Source organism: Diadema setosum, chromosome 2 (assembly GCF_964275005.1).
Source record: "Diadema setosum chromosome 2, eeDiaSeto1, whole genome shotgun sequence".
Lineage (NCBI taxonomy): Eukaryota > Metazoa > Echinodermata > Echinoidea > Diadematoida > Diadematidae > Diadema > Diadema setosum.
The window spans coordinates 8,332,858-8,354,462 of NC_092686.1; the positions used below are offsets into that span (position 1 = coordinate 8,332,858).

The 21,605-nt window shown below is 38.3% G+C and overlaps 1 protein-coding gene across 1 annotated transcript in view; it reads right to left on the bottom strand.

Annotated features, from left to right (window-relative positions):
* Nucleotides 1–21,605, bottom strand: part of LOC140246147 (cadherin EGF LAG seven-pass G-type receptor 2-like) — a 164,185-nt gene that overhangs the window by 11,200 nt on the left and 131,380 nt on the right. Inside the window, exons 9-27 of the mRNA XM_072325586.1 lie at nucleotides 20,724–20,870; nucleotides 19,719–19,829; nucleotides 18,754–18,913; nucleotides 18,001–18,260; nucleotides 17,267–17,450; nucleotides 16,475–16,671; nucleotides 15,182–15,388; nucleotides 14,514–14,700; nucleotides 13,488–13,737; nucleotides 12,644–12,823; nucleotides 11,889–12,015; nucleotides 11,044–11,247; nucleotides 10,331–10,569; nucleotides 9,712–9,778; nucleotides 9,126–9,205; nucleotides 6,461–6,629; nucleotides 5,514–5,597; nucleotides 4,683–4,920; nucleotides 2,358–2,405 (exon numbers count right to left, since the gene is read on the bottom strand). Of these exons, the coding sequence (XP_072181687.1) occupies nucleotides 2,358–2,405; nucleotides 4,683–4,920; nucleotides 5,514–5,597; nucleotides 6,461–6,629; nucleotides 9,126–9,205; nucleotides 9,712–9,778; nucleotides 10,331–10,569; nucleotides 11,044–11,247; nucleotides 11,889–12,015; nucleotides 12,644–12,823; nucleotides 13,488–13,737; nucleotides 14,514–14,700; nucleotides 15,182–15,388; nucleotides 16,475–16,671; nucleotides 17,267–17,450; nucleotides 18,001–18,260; nucleotides 18,754–18,913; nucleotides 19,719–19,829; nucleotides 20,724–20,870 (3,139 nt within the window). The remainder of the gene's footprint in view (nucleotides 1–2,357; nucleotides 2,406–4,682; nucleotides 4,921–5,513; nucleotides 5,598–6,460; nucleotides 6,630–9,125; nucleotides 9,206–9,711; nucleotides 9,779–10,330; nucleotides 10,570–11,043; nucleotides 11,248–11,888; nucleotides 12,016–12,643; nucleotides 12,824–13,487; nucleotides 13,738–14,513; nucleotides 14,701–15,181; nucleotides 15,389–16,474; nucleotides 16,672–17,266; nucleotides 17,451–18,000; nucleotides 18,261–18,753; nucleotides 18,914–19,718; nucleotides 19,830–20,723; nucleotides 20,871–21,605) is intronic.

Below are 21,605 nucleotides of genomic sequence, written 5' to 3' on the forward strand. Positions count from 1 at the left end.
ACATGCAAACACTCGCAGAACATCTCAAACGTTAATCCCATTCTTCATCAAAGTAACATCGTGCCATTCCATTAGGTGGTGCAGTTTGGATTAAGAGTGTCAAAGATTACAGGAACTTTCAATGGAATCGGGGAACTTTAGAAGCACTGTGATATGTTATTCGTCTAGTTTGGATGTGTTAATACTGCCATTTTTTGGGGAAACCACATAGCGCAGTATGACATATCCAGTACTCACATAACTTTGCCGGCCATCCTTCTCGAAATGTGTACACGGCTTCTACATGACACCAGTCAAAAAATAGCAGCCCAAATTTGTCAAACTCTTGCTTCTTCTGTTTTTTTACCTATGACACTTTTGAATTGCCAAAGTACTGTAATATTCATTATGGTAATGCAAAACTACGATTCTTTACGAAAATATTCAATAATAATACAATACCGAATTACAGAATAAATGTGAATACATATCACACTTAACAGAAACAGATAATTGTCTACAAAATATTGGTAAAAATATAAATTCAATACATAAGATACACACTGAACTAAGAAAAAAAAACACAGGACATGGACTTCACACAGATGTTTTAAAGGAGAATTCACTCAAAGGTCACAGCTGCTTTTAGGGAAAGCTATCACATAAAACTGTTAGATTCCAAGGAATCCAAGCGATTTGGAAAAACAAGGAAACGGTTTTGACTAATAAAATATCTGTGCAAAGATATAGCTCAACCACTTCAGATCAATGTATTGGTGACATCCTAGAATGGACACTTATTTTCTTCATCCACAAAAACTGCTAATGACATTTGTTTTCTTTTCATGAATTTTCTAAAGATATGTTTCCTCTGCCTTAAAATTGTTCAAGAATTAAGCAAGTCCTAACTTTCAAGGGTATCTATTAAAATTCAATACCATTTTATGCACAAAACAAACAAACAAACAAACATGTCATGTGGTTTGATTGTCAATGACTGATTTTGCTCAAATGTTCCTTGAGCCTTTTCTCTCTTTTTTTTTGACTGCTGCCTTTTACAGTGAATTCTTCTTTGTTTTTTATCCTCCATCTCAGAAAAAATAGCACTTAAAAAAAATCACAAAATATTCTAAGAAATATCTGAACAAAATGTGCACACCAGAAAAACTTGATATTTTGACATATATACCCAGAGCCCAAAGAACAATTTGCTGTTAAAATACTACCCCCTTTATGTACTTATTTTTGCTTAATGTCAAATGGCAACTAAAGTATTTAATTAGTTTCCACCACCTCAATGCTTTTGAACAAAACAACATGGCATTTTTCTGTCCCTCATCCAAGTATGTAGTATCAAAATTAACCTCTTTGAAATTTATAAATCCAACATCAAAATCTACAAGCATTTCATCAAAATAAAAGAGATATGTAATTCTTTTCCCTTCCAAATCAGGAAAATGACACAGCAAACTAACAAAAAGAAATACCACAGCATATCATAAACTATGATCAATAGGTAAATGATTATGACTGGTAATTGCTGTAGTTGATAAAAAGGAAGATCTACAATGCCATACAAAAAATCAATGAGTTTGCAGATTTATGAGAGACATCTAATCTCGACTGGAGAAATTAGCATGAATTTACCTGTTTTAGTATACAAGTGAAAAGCATACTTATAGGGTGACCATAAACTACAATTAGACAGAGGTATAGGATTGTTTTAAGCCTTCTGTATGACCACTATAAGTCCCAGTAAAAAAACATAGGTCACACAACATTAAATAGGGTGTGAATATTTGATTTGAAAACAGGTTCAAGAGATCATGTCTATCTAAGTTAAGAAAACACGAGTATAGATTGTCTGAAAGAAGTATTTTCTATATTTATATATATCCATACAGAGAGACAGATATAAATACAAACATACAATAGATGGATAGATATATAGACATAGGTATAGAGAGATTTAGATATAGATATAGATACATATAGATATAAATATAGATATAGATATAGATATAGATATAGATATAGATATAGACATAGAGAGATATAGATATAGACATAGAGAGATATAGATATAGAGAGATAGATTGGGTGATAGACGGATAGATCGATAGAGGGTAGACAGCTAGACAGATAGCTAGAAAGAGATAAATAAAGAGAGACAGAGATACACATCAAGGCATGATACATACAGAAATATATGGAGAGGGAGAGAGATGAAATATATGAATATAGAGAGAGATGAAACATATGAATATAGATATATATATCTACCACCACTTGTTACTGTGAGTGACTGGTGCACAAACACACACGCAAGCACACAATGATAGATGGGCAGTGGAGCCATCTAACTGGGGGATGCTCACCTAGGACATTAACAGGATTCGTGTGTCCCATCATACCCATATGAGGTGCTGTTAAGGAGAGAGAAAGGGAGGGAGGGATGCATGGATAGGGGGAAGCAACAAGGGTGGAAGCATGCAGTTATAAACAGGTGGCTACATCCTGACAGTGGTATGAGGAGGGCGCCCCCTATAGTTAGTAAGCATTCTTGATGCTAACATCTCCCGACAGATCATCAGGCATTCAATTGATAACTGTCTTCAAAGAGATGCCGCCTTTGACTGCATTTATATGTTGCCATACAAATGCTGTGAATAATCATCACCATCAATATCATGTCTTATGCCCTTAATGATTTCTTTAGACCTACAATTCTTTATTGACTGGTGACCCCCCCAAAAAATGCAGTTAAAAATGGTTAACAGGTGCATATGATTTCAGAAGCATTTTTAATTTTTTGGTAGGTCACTAAATAATGTGCAGGAGGTAGATCATTTCAGATTGCAAAAGCCAATTCATTTCAGAAGACAGCATTTCACTTAAATCTAGATAAGCCTATATTTCACAGAAAATTAAGTTATATCAACAGATATTTTCTTAAGGCTTTCAAAAGATAACAAGTTATGTCAGTTCAATTCAAGTTCAGGCCCATCCATCACTTGGGATATTGCCATAGAAATAAAAGTCAAAATAATATTACACTCTCTGTCAAGAAATATAGCTGTTTTGGTCAATTTGATATGCACATTAAAACCTGAGGGTGGTTATGTGCACACTTATGTAAAGCAGTTGGCAGAGGGTGAAATATTTCCGTATATTCTATATGTGTTTCTTACTTCTAAGAAACATAATTCATGGTTAACATTTTTAATCTGGTATTATCATTTACACAGGAAGGGTACTATTTTAATATAAGGTTGAGTTAGTGCATTGAAGCAGTTTAAGGGAGGCATATTCAAGGTGCGATTTCTCATCCTCTACAGCTCTTATGTTATTTCATTACAAAATCATGATCTGGAACAGAATATGTTCGAGTGAATTTATTTAACATTCCCGTTTGTTAATTTGAAAATTTTTGATTTTTTTCTTTTGTTACGGGGGAGGGGCAGGCTAAATGAAATTGGCAGAATCCTTTACATTTCTCATTGTTTGTCATATCACAACAAGAATATTGTAGAATGTTTCATTTCATTTTATTCAATGATTGTAGCTCATAAGACTAATGTTGACATCACAAGTGTAGTGTGTTTGGAATTTGCTTGTTCTGCACAGTGCTATGAAATGACTTTAAAACCATGAGAATTATATCTTGGCATCTGACAAGGACATGAAGGGGCCAAAGGTCAATTCAAATGACAAAGAGGAAGGCAGGCAGGCAAACAATTCCCATGTCACCCAAGTGACACTTCTTGACTGATATGTGAATGACACTGGCAAAATCTTTCTGTGGAGACTTTCCAAACATGTATGACTCAAGAGAAAATGTTTGCATGATATTTCACAAAATCACGCCATTGTGAGTGGAAACCATGGTATCACATACTAAATCCATGGGGAATAATCGTATCTTGGAAATGATGGGGTAAAAGTTTATGGTTCATAACATAGTCTCTCATATGTCTGTTAACATCATGCGAGATGTGTGAAAACCACGAGGCTTTAATGAAATGGTGAACACACTGGCTGAATCAGCAATCATGGTATGATATAAATCGAGCGGAACAAACTTGACGTCCAAATAAAATGATAAAATCCAAATGCTTTGCATGCAAAATGTACGCCATACTTCCCTTCATTAATGAATGGTATAATGATATATTGATATATTCTTTAAAAAAAAAAAGATGAACACTCATCTCAATTCTCAATATGATATAAAAGTGGAAGGGTATGTTCAGACATTGTATGGATGGTGGTCACTGTAATAGATAAATGAGCCTGCAGTTATGCAAATTGATACATTTATGCTGTGAGAGTCCCTCACATTATCACATAGGGTTATAGATTATTAAGAACAAATAAAATATATTAAAAATGCAGTAAAATAAGACAGATTTTCACAGATGTAACCTCTTCCCCAAGAAATTAGGAATGTAAAGATGCCAAAACCCCAAGATACTGTGGTAGTAAGCTCTTACATCTTTCTTGATGCATAACATGATTGGATAGACATTCAGTAGCAGAAGGGCACAAACACCATAGGAAATCCATGGAGTTGACACCTTTCTACTTTTGAGCTGAAAATGTCATGCCAAGTTTGCAGGCACAAAGCCATATACAGTGTACGGGAGATGGAAATTAGATATTTGTAGTAAGACATGAAAGAAGATGATATATATTTCACTTACCATCCAGATTGGTCTCCGCATTGTTCCGGTAGTACTGGGGCTTGTAGTCGAAGTGGGCGGAGGGTGAGGTGGTGGTGGTGCTCGCCGTCTTGCGGAGGTAGCCCTCGGGCCGGTACGACGGCACTTGGCTCATCTTGGAGCTGCGGCTGCTGGCGCCTATCGACCCCGTGGAGATACCGATGTTGTACCGGTTGGGTGTGCCGTATTGGTCGTTCTTGCTGTACGTCAGGGCAGATCGCTGTTGTTGGGAGAGTTGGGTAGGGGAAAAGAGAAAGGCCAAAGAGAAATTATACCAGCATGGTATTCAGAACTATTCAAATGAACAAAATAAACAAATATGCACATTGAGTCCAATCTATCACCTGTAATACAGATGTCAAGGTTCTTTCATACTGTTTTAATGCATCCTTTAAGTTTAGTTAATGCTACATATCAATTTTCACACGGAATGTGTTCTGCACAACAGACAGGTGCATGACTGTATCGAATGGGAGTTGCATACCACATATAACAGTGTGTTCTTTTCCCACAAATATGGGATATAAAGCTATGAGACAGGCAATTGACAAAGAGCACGACACAAATCCACCAACTGTCGACTATCAAAGGCAATCGTTCACCATTTCAAGCTAACCAATTTAGAAATGAGAAAGTGGGGTATGGAACTGACTGCCTAGTCATATGTGATGGCTGTTCATTACAATTTAGAGCAATATGTGTGTGGGGTTTTTAATTGTGTGATGGTGATAAAGAGTATGAACTTTATGTCATCTGTAATCTATTCAAGTTTGCAAAGTTGAGAATACGGTCATGCAACAATGGTCAACTCACCGAGTTTGTACTGGTGTTCATGTCCCCTGGCTTGTACTGCTTGCCCTGCATGCGTGCACAACAAATGCACCATTCTCTTCGCACCTGAGGCAGAAAACAGACAGGAAAAAATAGAAACACATCAAGGTTACCATAGCAACTTACTTTAATGGAGAAACAAATCAAGACAGTGGTACTTTACAGCATAAGTCTTGCTGAGAGTGAATCCGCCTTCATTTCAATTATGTCCTAAAAGACAAGAAACAATGGATCACATCCAATTATTTTTTGATGAAGTCCGTCACTAAACATTCCGATTACAGAGACCATGCAATCTACTTGTCATAGGTCATCCCACACAGTTGCAGAAAGCCATAAATACATCAGGTTTGATAATACTAGCTCTACAAAACATATATATATAAACACACACACACAGACAAACACACACACACACTGGAAACTACCACAGGTTGACAGAAGTAGATTTCTGCTAAATTCAGTACGACTCTTTATACATGCTATAAAACATCTCCACAGAAAAATTTCATCCCAGACTTATAGTAATACACTAAACTTAATATAATGCGCTAAAATCAACAGATACCAAACTTTGTGACTGCGGTAGACAAATTGAGATCAGGAAAAGAGAGTGAAATAAGAATACAAAATATATATCCATACTCCCTCTGCACAACTACAGGCGCAAAACAAGCTAACTCCATTCTTGTTAAGTTGAGATATTTGTGATTAAAGCTGCTAAGAAACAAAGAAAATAATAAGAAGAAGCAGGATATTTTCAATCATAAATTCTACAATAATCCTTGTTATGTCACAAGTGAGGCATTACTGGAAAGGTTTAATTTTTGCTCAATCTGATGATGGACTTACTTTGAAATGTTTAAAAATGGCGCTTAGCTCATTTTGCAATAAAACTCTCCAATTATTGGAGTATATTCATTTCTCACCCTGTAGTCTAGCACACAATGGAAGAGAAGAATGGCGAGACCAGTGAGCCCGTTGAAGATGGCGAAGAGGTACTGGTAGATGATCACAGTTTGGTTGACAGCAAGCAGCCCAAACACCCACGTGATCCCCAGTAATGGGAGCAGGATACCAGCCGACCTAATCCCCGACCTGTGGTGGGAATAAAAAGAAAGACACATCAGTGAACACAGAGAAGGATGGACTGGACACACGCAATCATTGGTTGGATGAGAAATTCAGCAAAGCTTCCAAGGCGAATTGCAGATATGCGAATATAGGCTGACAAGACTGACACGGGTAATTAAAAATCAGGGTATGAAAGTGAAATGAAAACGGACAGACAGAGACTGGGTGAGAGACAGAAAGAAACACAGACAGACAAACAGACAGACAAAGGGAGAAAACAGAGACAGAGACAAACAAAAAGACAAAAAAGACAAACAGACAGAGGGAGATTTTTGAAAAATACATCGAAGGACAGAGACAGAGAGATATGCGCAGAGATATAGCGTTGACAACGCAGATGGAAAGAAGAAACAATAGTCATTGATAAAATGTCGCAATATGTACAGGACCAGAGGGAAATCAAATGTACAAAATACACATAATCTTTATCAAATTGAATCCAAGCTTTTTAGATTCTGGCAGCACTATATTGTCATCTTTCAAGATATCTCTAAACATCTATACCTGAATGTATGGCAAAGTCAGAATTTCATGTACACAATAGTTATATAGATTATATTTTTCCTGTGAGTATTAGCTCTGTATGTGCCACATATGCATGCAGTGATGAAACTGATCAATAGTCAACAACAAAAGACATTACATTCTAGGTGTAAAGCTATTTCCCAACCTCTATAACTGCAGTTTGCTGTACATCTTTATAACATGTCACAAAAATTATTGTTTTAGAGAAGAAATATTTTTCAAAACATTTAGGATTTATATGTTGCTAAATATGTGGTCCCTTTGCAATTCTTTACTTGGTGAACAAATAGTTTGGAAACAATGCGGAACTAATGTAAAAACATGCAAAACCTGCATTATTGATGATGACTCACATAGACAACACAAGACCATACAAAATTACACTTTAAACAATAAAGACAAGTAAGAATAATTTAAATAACTCTACAAATAGCTTCTTGCGATCAATTAAAAAAAAAAACTATTGAGACATGTGAGAGTGCATTTTAATACAACTTTATGCATAAAAACCTTAATGATGAAATAAAAAAACAGCAAAAAATGATGCTATTGCATTTTAAGAAATGGAGAATAACTGAAATTATAACAGTCACAGAAATAAAGTTAAACAGCATAAAAAGAAAAATGCGGCTGCAAAACCAAAAATCTACATTCATCATGCACTGTGAAATTAAATGATACAATCATTCCTTTCAAATAATAATTATCGGAAGAACCCATATCACTAAACATTTACTTCACAAGCTACAAATACTGGATGATTCTGACATGAAATTTTAACCTCCCCTGCAAGGCAAAAGTAAATCACAGATCCTAACCCTTTCTGCGCCAGAGATTTTGGACAAAGTGTACAATTCTATAGGGTTTTCTGTGCCGATTGGGACTCAAAGCACACACAGGATTAAGTAGCTAGTGATACGTGAACTTACATCAGTGGTCTACAGAATGTTTGAAAATTAAGAGTGGGAAATAAAACAAATGCATTTATCATCAATCAATTAATAATTACATATTAATTGGTTATTTTCAAACTGACCACGCTGATCAATAGCAAACATTTATTCCTATTACTCAACCATAGTTTGATTTGTTTTCCCCGAAGCTTCTTTACTCTTTTACAATCTTATCAGATTAATATATCATTTTCAGCAGTATATCTAACTGGGCAGGACAAATGGGCAACATTCAAACAGAGAAAGTCACAATAATGCAATATCATCAATTTCTTCGACTTTTTCTTCAACTTGCTATGGCATCAAATCATTTCCACAAATTTTAGAAATATCTTAATCCATCAAATTATCTTTTAAACCAGATGACATGATCTTACATTTGGGAAGGTTATGAGAGTCGTACATTGTCTACTGTAAACATTCATCTTCAAGTAGGCTGGTGGACTGGTTTCAAAAATATGTATTCTTTCAGGTAAGTAAATAACATTTGCACAACCACTGACTTTGATGTAGTTTTCACAACGTAAATCACAAATGCTCTTTTCAGAGTTAAAGAAACAAATTACAAATATCTCAAATTTCTATTCAATATTTGCAAGTAGCAGAAAAGACTAAAATATCAATTTTTCAAAATGTTTGTTTTTGGTACCAATTGGGTTTTGAACATCCAAACTTCCTGGAATTAATGGAAAAAAAGGATAGGTTCATAACAAAGAGTAGGCAAATGGTTTCTAAATAAATGCATACTCAAAATGCATTTACCACAGGTCCAGAAACCTGAGTAACATGTCCTCATTAAGACAAAAGGAGTGTTAAAAAACAAAAAACAACAAAAGAATTCCATTCTGAGGATCCGCTTATCACTAGAAGTATCAACTAATTATCTAATGTTAGCATCATGTGGGAACAGCACCAGCTTGTGAGTTGCTACTCCTGTAAAATAATGATGATGATGAATGTGACTATTTGGCTGGATTCTTACCTCAGTTTTCCAAATTCGGGAGTCTTTTGTCCAGATTTGCACGATTCCACTATGGCCAGGAAAATGACAACCATATTCATCTGTGATAGGAAAAAAAAATGAGGGCTCAGAATATTATTTTCTAAAACATTGTATTTTATTATGTACATACTGCGCTTAATTGGAAATTAACCCATTGAAGATGAGTCCCGAGTATACTCGGGCAGGTGTCTATGGGAAATGCGTGTTATAGCACAATCAGTCCATCCTCAACGGGTTAAAAAGGACATAATCCCTATGTCTTGTTCTTTCTGAAGGACAATTCTGACCTCCTGACAATTTCTTTGACAAGGAACATTACACATGGATCAATTAAAAATGGTATATGCATTTGCTTCTAGAATGTTTCTGGACTAATGTTCCCTGGACAAATAGCTCTTTGTACAACTAACATGTACCCCCATGAAAATTAACCCCGAGCATCCCCCACCCCTGGTAGTTGTCACGGGGGTGGGGTACTTGTCCTGGAATTACTGTAGGATTGTACCGAGTCCACATTCAAGCCCCATAAGTAAACCCATGAACACAAAAAGGGGTGTTCACTTACAGCTACCACAGCCAGGACTGGACCCGCAAAGCTCCAAATGAGCAGATCTTCCACCGAAAACCAGCAACTGTTTATGGAAGAAGATGAGAAACGGGAAAATGGAAACATTCAATGAAAGCCAACGTTACAACCAGCATATTACAAGGATATAACATATATTTGTTGCTTGCCTGGAAAAGGGGGTCACTGGTGTGAAATTCACATTGTCGGGTACTTCAAATAGTTTGGGCACATATAATGAAGCAAATTAAACCACTGATAGAAAATATATAAAGAATATCATTTTAGGTCCTTCCCTGGAATTTGAGACAATCATTTATTTGAAGCAGAAATCATACTTCTATGTCAATCATTTTTGCCAACTCAGCAACTTCGTCCAGGCATTTTGCCAACTTCTGTCTGTTTTACAATGATCCATTACGAGACACTTTCAACAATTATGTGAAAACAATAACTACAACCACATCTTTTGCACACTGATACAAGATGGATACATTTCAAATTATGACTTGCATAGCTCCAATGGACATTGTCACACAGAGGCAACATTTTTTATATCATTAGAGTTCACACAAGAAGACCAACATCTCTGAGTAAATAAAATGACACGGTCACTTACAAGTGCTCATTGTTGCTGTTGACCTGGGTCCCGTAATTGATGTTGCTAAGCGGTACCGCCATGCCCACGATGAGGGCAGAGACGCCATACGAGATCACATAAGAGTACGTCATCGGCCCCGAGTTGATGTCGCGGATCTCCGTCATCATGCGGTAGAGATGGACGCCCTCCACGAACATCCAGCCGAAGGCACTCAGGAGGACATAGTGGAGAATGATGGCAACTGCCGTACACGCAAACTGTGGTTGTATAGAGGAGGGGATATGAGTACAAAATGTACGTCCATTTCCTTCCAACTGAAGAAATCATCTGATGATACATCCAAGATTTGATTATATTTGTTTTGATATGATTTGATTGGAATCAAACTGTTTGACATGACCACTATGGGAAGCATGGATGCTTGTAAGCAAGCAACCTTGGGAGTGATGGCTTTGGAACTACTAACAATATCTACAAGTAAGTCCTGAATACTTTTCTATGTCTTTTTCAAGAAACTGTGCACACTGCTACTCCAAGTAATCTCACTAGCAAAAAAAATCAAAAAAAATCAAAAAAAAAATCAAAGACAGCTATTCAAGAATGCTGAATTCTGACTCTGAGCTGGTTTTGAGGGTTTGAGAGTAAATCTTCTGCTCCGCAACAGACCTTGGTCACAACGAAAAGAAAAAAATCTAAATGAACCAATGACAAAAACTCTGCCGCAAACTAACTGTGTTATCGGTGTTGATCCCGACGCCGAAGGTGACCTCGGCGACGATGAGCACGAAGCAGAGGTTGACATGGATGCTGTTGAGGTTGGTGTGGAGGTTGGAGATGCCCAGGAGGGTGAGGAAGGTGATAAGGAGACAGATGATGGCGATGGCCACGCCCACGTAGACGGCGATGGAGAGCGAGATGGTGATATCTTCTGTCCACTGTGAAAAGAAATGACAACATTGCCCATTGCTCATATTACATCCCACTGTTTCTCTTGTACCTTACATTTCACCAATCATTTCAACTGCAATTCGGCTCACAGTGAAAATATTCAAACTGACATGTTGGAAATTTTCTGTCAGACCAATATGACCGCTGTTGTTTTTATTTGATTATGCAAAAAGATACAAAGGTTATACTGGAATAGTGAACTCAACAACAATCAATAGGGCATATGCATCAAGAAGGATACATCAAGAAGGATACAACATCAAGAAGGATACAACATACATACATCAAGAAGGATACAACATCGTAGCTTTATTACTTGCCATTATTTTATGTCCTTATGTCAAATAAGCCTTTTACAGCTGATTTAGTCAAGACAAATTGATATCCATCATAAAGGAATGAAAGTTGGTCTCATTTGATTAATCTTAATGATAATTTTTTTTTAATATGAGATCAGTGTGTTGCAAGCCTTGGAACAGATATATATCGTATGCTTGGCAAAGATGAAAGGATTAAGAACACTACTCACAACAACAACAACCACCACCACAACCACCACCACCACCACCAAACGATTGAACGTCCTCAGCCAACAGTTTGTGACCCCATCGGACTACTGAATACGAACCTGATAGGGTGCATTGTCCATGATGACGGCAATGTTAGTGAGATGTGAGCAGGAGCAGTTGATGTGAGTTCTGTTGTATCCTGTCAGTCTACAGCCTTCCGTTGACCAGCCTCCAGTGTCATTGTACCTGGTGGGGAAAAACAAACCTTTAAGTAAATCTTGCATCATCATTGATATTCCTATCATTTTAAGTCACACTTATATTCCAAATTTCATATATTTGTCTATTGCTGAAATATTTGAAGGTTCAAATATTACATCTTAACTCTATGGAAATGACTTGGATACTATGAAAGGAGGGATGGTACACCAATTCCCCCATTAAGATTTTGAAGTTCACTCTGCATAAGACCAGCCCAACTCCTGGTAACCAATGGGTTAACTTTTAATCAGGTTGAAAGTTCAAATAGTGAGAAGATAATCATCAAGTCCTGCCTTTAACTGTTGTAAATGTGTAGTCAAAATCAGTGATCAGTTCGCATTTTTAATAACTCAAAAACAGATCAAACCTTTATCAAAGTGTTCACCATCAGTCTTGATGCATAAAACAAATGAGTAACTAGGTCTTTTTCTGCCACTTTTTTTCTTTTTTTTTCAAGTAAGTGGCAATACTTGTCTGGTTAAATCAAAGGAATAAGATGCTGAATGTCCTATTCCTTGCAGCTGATCAGAAAAGGTTGAGAATAAAAACAGGTGATTTATTAGGGCATTCAATGATTCAAATACTTTCTAGGAGAGTTATTGTTGTAACTTACAATGCAAAGTCCCAGTAGACACACTGAGGACCACTCCTATTGACTGCATCCAGGGACTGGAACTCCAGGACAACTGGAGACAGGAGGGGGTTGGGAAGGGTGCCGTTGGCCAGACTGTCGAAGATGGAGAATGAGATGATCGGCGAGTTGATGAGCTGACCAACCTTGTTGTCCGGGTGTCTGGTGTTGGCATGGAATAAGGTTGAAGAATAGATTTATAGAGGGGTGAAATTCATCATCTCAAATCAGGGAATGAAGAAGAGTAGAGTGGAGTAGACTCAAGCCAGGTTGAGTCGAGTTGAGTAGAGTCGAGTCAAGTTGAGTCGAGTTGAGTCGAGTTGAGTCAAGTTGAGTCAAGTCGAGTCAAGTCGAGTCAAGTTGAGTCGACTTGAGTCAAGTTGAGTCAAGTTGAGTCGAGTCGAGTCGAGTTGAGTCCAGTCAAGTTGAGTCAAGTTCAGTCGGGTTGAGTTGAGTCGAGTCAAGTCAAGTTAAGTTGAGTAGTGTACATCATGCTCAGGCAAATTACAAAGAGACAGGAAGGGCAGAATACAATATAGTACAGTAGAATAGAGTGCAGTGGAGTAAGTTAGGGTGGGGAGGGCAAAGTACATTTGTAGCACCCTTTTGAAATAACTGTAACACTCAATCAGAATTCAGATTAACACACTCTGTATGTGTGAACTTTTTGATTAGAAGACAATGAATTCATAGAAAGATATAGCCCACAGATAACACAGATTGAGTCAAAATGTAACCATCAATATACATATTTTCAATACAATATATAGTCAAACTTCAGAAAAAGAAGAATGAGAATAAAGATCTGAAGATCTTCAACACACACCTGACATCATCTGCCGTGCTGTTGGGTAGTAGGTTCTGTAAGGTGGAGTAGAGGAGGAATGCAGAGACAGCAACGTTGCCGTAGATGGGGTCATTTGGGTCGTATCCCTCCGGCTCCGGGCGGGGCTTGATCAGGTCGCCGGGAATGTGCACCTGGGAGGTGTCCTCCAGGAGAATGGGTGACTCAACCTCATGGATCGGGATGGCTTTGGTGGTGAAGTTCTCCCGCACGATGATGCCAAAGTGCATGACTGTTGCCATTAGGAAAGAGAAAGAAAGTGAAGTTGATACAAGTGGGAAACAAACTAAACCTTTACAGCTTAGGCCTAATGATTCAAACAAAATGATATAAACAACAAAAACCACATTATCCTATCGACAATAATGATGAGAAATCATCGCCATGCCGACCATCATAACATACCTGCCAACATTTCAAGATGAAATATCTTACTCATGGATTGCAAAAATCTTATTTTCTATGCAAACTGAAGTTAAAAATCTTACTTTCGGTCAAATCTTCAGAAAATATACATGAAAGGTATATCTAAATATTTTTTTAAAATCTGATTTCTCTGACAGAAAATCTGATTTTGCTATTTTTAACGTAAAAAATCTTACTGAATCTGATAAAATCTTACTAGTTGGCAAGTATGTCATAATCTCTTCAAAGATGAAATCAATAACAACGATAATGATGATCAAAACAACGCAGTGCAACTGCTTAACTGCGACTGTAGAAGGGGAACATGTGAGCATCAAAGAAATTTAAGATACCGATTCAGGTAGACATGACTGTGTGCAAGCATAATCCTATATTCATCCTTAAGCAAGCAAGAACATTAACAATCTCAGATTGACTGTCATCTACTAATATTTTTCTGAAAATCTGAAACATTTCAATAAAATTCACGGCCTTGACCTCAACATGAATGTGCGATGACAAACACACCCATAACCACTCAAAGAGAGAGTCACTTGCTCAGTTGAAAGGTCTGGGTCAAAGCCAAAACTCAGCAGAACTCACCAATGTTTGGTGAGATGACAGAGAACTCGGGAGCGTAGGAGAAGGAGGTGGTGAAGCGGGCGATGTTGAGGGCAAACGCCTCCAAGTCCTCCATCAGCTCTGCCGTGCCCAGAGAGGTCTCCTGGATCATGTCCCAGTGGGCCTTGTTCCGTGGCTCGAACAGACGACTGGCAGTCTCAATGATGTTCTGACAAAAAAAGAGGGGGGAGGGGAATAAGTCAGGCTATCACTAGCTGTGCCTCAAACACATCCACGTAAAAGTATGAACACAACCTTCAAAATAGCAAATAGATTTGTCATATGTGCACAATGAACACTTCATAGTAATGAAATTTCCAACAAAACCTTTCATACCCCAAGCTTGTGACTATCATGCACAAAAAACTACCTCAAGTAAACAGCTGACATTCAGTCTCACCCATTTGCTCTCTTCTTTGAAGATGCAGTCTAGGACAATCACAATATCAAATACACTTGTCATACATGGGGATTTTGAAGGGGATTTTGAAGGGGATTTAACACTTCATTATGATAAAGCACTAACTTGTTGAAGACAAGTCCTGAGAACACTCTGGCAGGTGTCTATGGGAAATATATGTTATAGCAAAATTAGTCAGCCTCAATGGGTTAAACAAAACCTATACCATAAACTTGGAGTGAGTGATTACCTTGGTGAAAGACCGCCTGATGGTGGCTGTGACGTTCAGTCCCACCTGCTTGCTCTCGTGTTCAAGGATGTAGCACAGGACCTGATAGGCAATGTTGATGTCGTTGCCATGGAAATCGTCAGTCTCATTGGTGGCCTGTTGGAGATCCTCAGCGATGGCGAAGGAGACTTCTGGGTAAAGTTTCATTCCATTCTTCAGATCATTCAGCTGAAAGAGAAACAAGAAAAAAAAAATGTTTTTCACATCATAATATACTGACATGTAGGACAAGCAAAATTGAAGTAAAATTTCAAGTTCTCATTGATTTGTAATTTGATGCCGCTCATAAATCTGGGACATAATCTTGTTTCTAGACATCAAAATCTAAGCACTGAAAAACTGTAATACACTTAAATGTTTTCCACAGATACCCTTACTCAATTTGAAAGTATTTTGGATCCCATCAATCTTGGATAAATGACCTTGGACTCCTAAACCAAAAAAACATGGTTAAAAATTCTGCCTAGCATGTACACCATTGTACAAGATGTTTTACCAACAACATTCTTCATCAAAACCCAGGTGTGGGCATGCCTAGGCACTTGGTGAACAATGAAGTTGCAGAAATGGTGGGTTTTTCACAATAAGCCAGTTCGGGGTTCCACTTTGAGCATGAGCAGAAAAAGGTCATCAGTACCGGCAGAGCATGTTGGTTTTTTTATTCACTGAGATAAGCATCTGTGATGTAATGATTATTCAAGTGATCATTATGAGGTGGTGCTTGCCAGCACATCCACCTGACAGCAAAAGCGGTATTTGACAATGTTAATAGAAAAAGATTGTTAATACATTCAATGCGAAATAATGAAATGGATGCTTTCCAAAGTGCTAATTGATGGATCATTCTGGTCACCTGGTCTATGCAAGTTCATTCTTTCTTTGAACAAGACTGATGAATTCCATAAATTGTTACGTCGGGTAAGCTGAAATACCTTCTCTCGCTTGAAAACTCGTGGAGTGCCTAATCAACTGAGAAAGAAGAAAGGTCATTTGTACCGATGTGCCCATGAGCTAACCCCGAACTGGCTTATACCATGCTAACACAACACAGAATATCCTTGGTGGATTTACGACCGTAAGACACTAAATGTATTCCTCACTGGTAAGATACAGAAAATCTGCAGAAGTTTCACATACAGAGGAGTCGATCGTTGTGTCTCAAGTATATTTACTGCTTTTTGAGTGGCAACACAGACACACACAGACACACACAAAATACAGCAAATCATTATTAATTATATCAGGGAGACTCACTGTGTTCTGGAGAGAGGCGAAGCTGTCCGAAGTACAATTGAAAAGGTTGGGCGTCTGCCAGTTGTCCTCAAAGTCGCATGACCTTGTCGCGATGCCGTAACTTCCCGAGGGGCAGTCCAGGACAGCGGTCTTGCCAAACTTGGTCCTGGGCCACCAGAGGCTCGCGGCAAAGCGCTTCGGACAGGAGTCGTACACAACTGTGGGAAGAACACAAGGTGTAAGTAGTTACTAGGAAAGGATTGTGCTTGAAGTTTAAACCTTGCTGTTCTTCATCCATTAGCAGAGATGCCTGGAAACAAACTACCAATGAATGAAAATTACCTGAATCCCCCTATAATCCCCATTTTCTCACTATGGTTTCCCTATTGGACTGAGGCACATTGCTAGACTTCTATGGGCTTGCTAAATTTACAACTGGGTCAAGTTTGGATGGATAAATGAATGATGCTGAAAAAGTTTGTCCAGTTGCTAATTGATACATTTAATTCTGCTCTTCATAACAAAGGGCCAGTTGCATAAAAGTTACAATTATGGTAACTTTGCCATTCCATGGTAACTACCATGGCAACAATACTCAACAGCCAATCAAAATCAAGAATTCCATGGAAGTTACCATTTTATGGCAAAGTTACCATAATTGTAACTTTTATGCAACAGGCCCCAGATTAATCAAAATTCCTCCATGTTTCATCTCTTTGCTTCATAATGCTGACATAAAATAGGTCACCATTTTCTCTCTTATGTCTTAATTTTTTTCTTTATTTCACATGAATGTGTCTGTGTGTCACTGACCTTCACAGCCCCTGAGCGTGACCTCTGCGTGGGGGTCAACACAGGCATCACATCGCCGTCCGATGACGCCCCTCTTGCAGGAGCACTGACCGGTCTGTTGTTCACAGTCTTGGCTGGAGGAACCAACCTCGTAGCAGTCACACGTGAAACAGGTGTCGCTGTCCGAGGGGCGGTAAGAGTGCTCCTGTGTGGGGTAAAAATCCCAAGTCGGGAGATCTTTCATTGAGTATGTGCACCAAAAGTGAAGAAACTTCTCATATATTCCGCTAATATTTGTACATTATGAGATTGGTCGGAGAAAGAAAATTAAAAGAGCTTATATCCTCTGCTTCAGCACTATCTAGTCCTTTCTTGGCAGCGAATTCATAAGCTCAAGAACATGGACACAAAGGACTGCGCAAAATCACATATATAGAAATATGTGTTTCTCGGTTGCTTCCTTGGAGAGCTATGATTGTCTAGGGACATTTCTGTTCTGCGAATCTGGCATCACAGTATGACACATTTGGAATTCTTCACACACTAACAACTTTCCCAATAAAAACGGCAGGGATATGGTGGTCTCTAAATCTCTTGCATTAAGAACTTTGAAGATCCTTTTCATCTTTTTACTCTATCTTCAGGTCATGGTGGAGATTCGTTTCCACTTCTGTGTTGACCTTCATCATCTAGAATTGGAGTTTTCTCCATGAACCATTCATGTTAAGTTCACATTGTTCACAAATATAACTTACCTGACAGTAGCACTCGCTGGTGGTCTTGTTGCAGGCCGACTCAAAGCCCATCTCCTCATCACACTCGCAGGGGCCACAGATCTGGTAGCCCCACCAGTCATCCGGGCACTCCTCTACAAGATACTGGCAGTGGTCACCGTAGTAGAGCTCCGAGCAGGTGCAGTGGTAGCCGTGCTCCGCCCCTCTGGAGAGTGTGCAGCGTGAGCCATGCCGACACACGTTCAGGTCGCACGCGGACGAGCAGCTGGGCCCGTAGTAACCTATGGTAGAGTTAAAAAACAGTGGCACATTTGAACAGTTGAGAGATTTCTGTCTCCCGATTAACATCTGCTACAAAATGGCAGAGATGGTTGCTCAACTTTAATCACTGCTGACAGGTGATAGGCTGATTCTAGTTTCCATGAAAATCTCAACTATAATGTTAATGCTAAACTGTCACTGAAAACATATAATCTCCAGTGGTTTTGAGATAAAGCATTATAGAAAAAACACAACAGCCAAATTTCATCACAGACTCCTTGGTGCTCAAAAAAAAAAGTTATAAAACATAAAGAGAATAAAAATTTTAATCAAATGTTGACAATAACAATGGCAAACTTATCTGCGTCACAATTCTTGCAAGCAAGTGAGAAATAAAGTTGATATGCACAATATGACATATATAATATGCATATATCACAGGTTTAGGAGACTTTTAGGAGAGATTAGAAGAACCAGGAGAGAGGGAGGCCCAAGTACGGGAGCAAAGCCCACCTTTATCACATTGACACTCGTGTAGGTCCCAGAGGTCCACACACTGGCTGTGGGTGGGGCAGTCTGCATCCTGGCAAGAGTCTGGGGCATTGCATCCATCCTCCACATTGGTCCTTGCCCCCACGGCGGGGTCCAGGGGGCTACCACCAATGGACATTCCCTGTTGGTGTACGGTGAGGTAGGTAGAGTGGAGTGGGAGAAGGTTGGATTTTGGTATTGGAAAAGAGAATGAGAAAGAACATACAAATCAAGCAAAAGAATAAGAGCACTACATTATGTGCTTGACTATTACATTATGTCTGCATTAATCATAATCGGAAAACAGGCAAGCTCAATTTATTGTATTTGCCTATCCTTTTTTCACAACAAACAGATATTTCAGAGTATATGTGACATATATTTTTATTAGTTGCAGCAAATAAAAAGATATAAAGCTCAAATCAGAATTTAATTGCTCGCATATCTAAATGTGTGAACATTCCCTTTCAGATTGCTGGACAAGAAAGAGAGTGAAATTCATCATAGAAGGCCCTGTCACATCATTCCCTACAATTTTCGAAGGATGATGAGGGGAAGAGATAGATATATAAAGATAAATGGATAGATGCATGGATAAATAGATAGACAGATAGACAGGTAGATAGATAGATAGATAGATAGATAGATAGATAGATAGATAGATAGATAGATAGATAGGTAGATGGATGGATGGATGGAAGGATGGATGGACAGATTGATGGATAGATAGAAAGATGGAAGGATGGATGGATAGATAGATAGATACATAGATAAAAAGAAGGGTAGACATATGAAATCATAGATAAATAAATGGAGAGATAGAAGGATATTCAGCAGGGGGATAATTAGATTTAGATTGAGAAAGAAAGAAAGAGGAAGAATATGAACAGATGGAGAGCAGAAGACATCAATAAAGAATAAAAGCATCCTTAAAGGTATGTTCTTACCTTTAAACATCCTAGGAAGCCACTAGTGAGGGTATTACCAATCAACCTCCCACCCAGTGTCACTCTCAGAACCACTTTGCCACTGACGCTGTCTGTGGCTCGAGCAGATGTCTGCAAGGAAAAGAAACAAGTCTTCATATCAAACTCTTTATTCACAAGTGAATATCGTCGGCTGAGAACCAGAGGGGGGCCATCAGGTTCTGAGATTTGAGCCTAAATGAAAATGAAAGAATAAATCTTTATGAAATAAAGAGTTTTTCTAATCAAAACAGAGTAGCTTCATAAGCACTGTTCTAAATATGGGGTATAGTGCCCTTGTGGTTTTGATTTTTTAACATTTTAATGAAAATGAAGGGGAGCCATGATGCCCCCCCCCCCCCCCCCCGATCTTGGCCAAGGAATGTCCAATTATCGCCAATTCAGCACGCACCTAGTTTATGACATACTGTACAAGAATGCATAGTTAATGTTTTCTACTGCTTTGTTTTTTATATTCTAAACAATTAATTTCAACTTCAGATCAGATTTTAATGGCTGAAAAACAGACTGCAAGAAAAACAAAAGTAACACATTAGAATCTTGTAAAACCTCATTCATTTTACAAATAAACACATGCAAATACGCCATTTTTGACTGACATGTGACCGTAAAGTATTACATAACATCATAACCGCAGCAGGTATATATGCAATTTAGGTATCAAAAGATAGGTATCAAAAGATGGATATGACTCTAAAGAAGAAAGTAATGAAGTCTCGGGGTGAGATCTTATAAATTCTGGAAGTTATTGCAACATTTCCGGAGGGGAGGGGGGCATGATCCCCCCAGTCTTTTTAGGGTTAAAGCATGCAGCGGGTACTGCGTAACTATTCAAATTGATGAAATTCTTGCATCAAGTCATTGTTGTTTTTTTATTGTAACTGATTAACAAATTGCCCTACATTGCTGGTCATCGGTCATGACTGTGTTGCTAGGGTAGATGCCTCCATCTCAACCCACACTCACCGTGTACCGATTAAAGTCCACAGAGAGCACCATCTGGTTGTTCTTCCACTCCACCAAAAAGTCGTGCCACTCCCCGTCATTGACCGGCCGCTGGTCCAGCTGGACACTGACCGAACTGGTGACGTAGTGGATGTAACCGTCCACCAACTATGAGAAATATAAAACGAAAAGACTTTATGGTCATGATGTATCTAGTCTTCATTTATGCTTATGATGTCTCAAATGTATTTCACACACACACAAAATGTCATACTTTCACTCATCTACACATATGTGGTTTATAGGATGACACTTAACACCACCACCACCACTGAAAAAAAAGAAGTAACACCACCACCACCACCAAAAAAAGAAGTCGTCCAAGAATAATTACACAATTACATACATTACATGTTGCCATGGTTATGGTTTGTAATACATGCTGGAGAAATTTTGATTTATGTACTATTTCGCCAAACAACTTGATAACTACTTGCTAAACAGACATGAGAATTGAAAATAACTACAGAAAATATGGAAAATAAATTCAGTGCTCGTATTTGATGTAACTTTGTCATCAAGGTAGACCCCAAGTGGCTCTTCTGGTGAGATACCATTTAATGTGCTAAATTCCAAATAAATGCCCTCGCCTGACTTCAGTATCAGTGTGCTACTTCAAAATGAAAATACATGCTCTCTTCATAAAGTGTGATCTAACACTGGAAAATGTTTGATAAACATTTCTGCAAGGTCACAACAACGGGGGCACATATCCAATTTTGTGTAATATAGCTAATTATATCACTTTCCGTTTGCCCCCTTACAACATCAAATTAGTTTGGCAATGACATTTCAATAAAATAGCGCCATACCATGACCATGTTTTTCATATGAAGAAAAGGA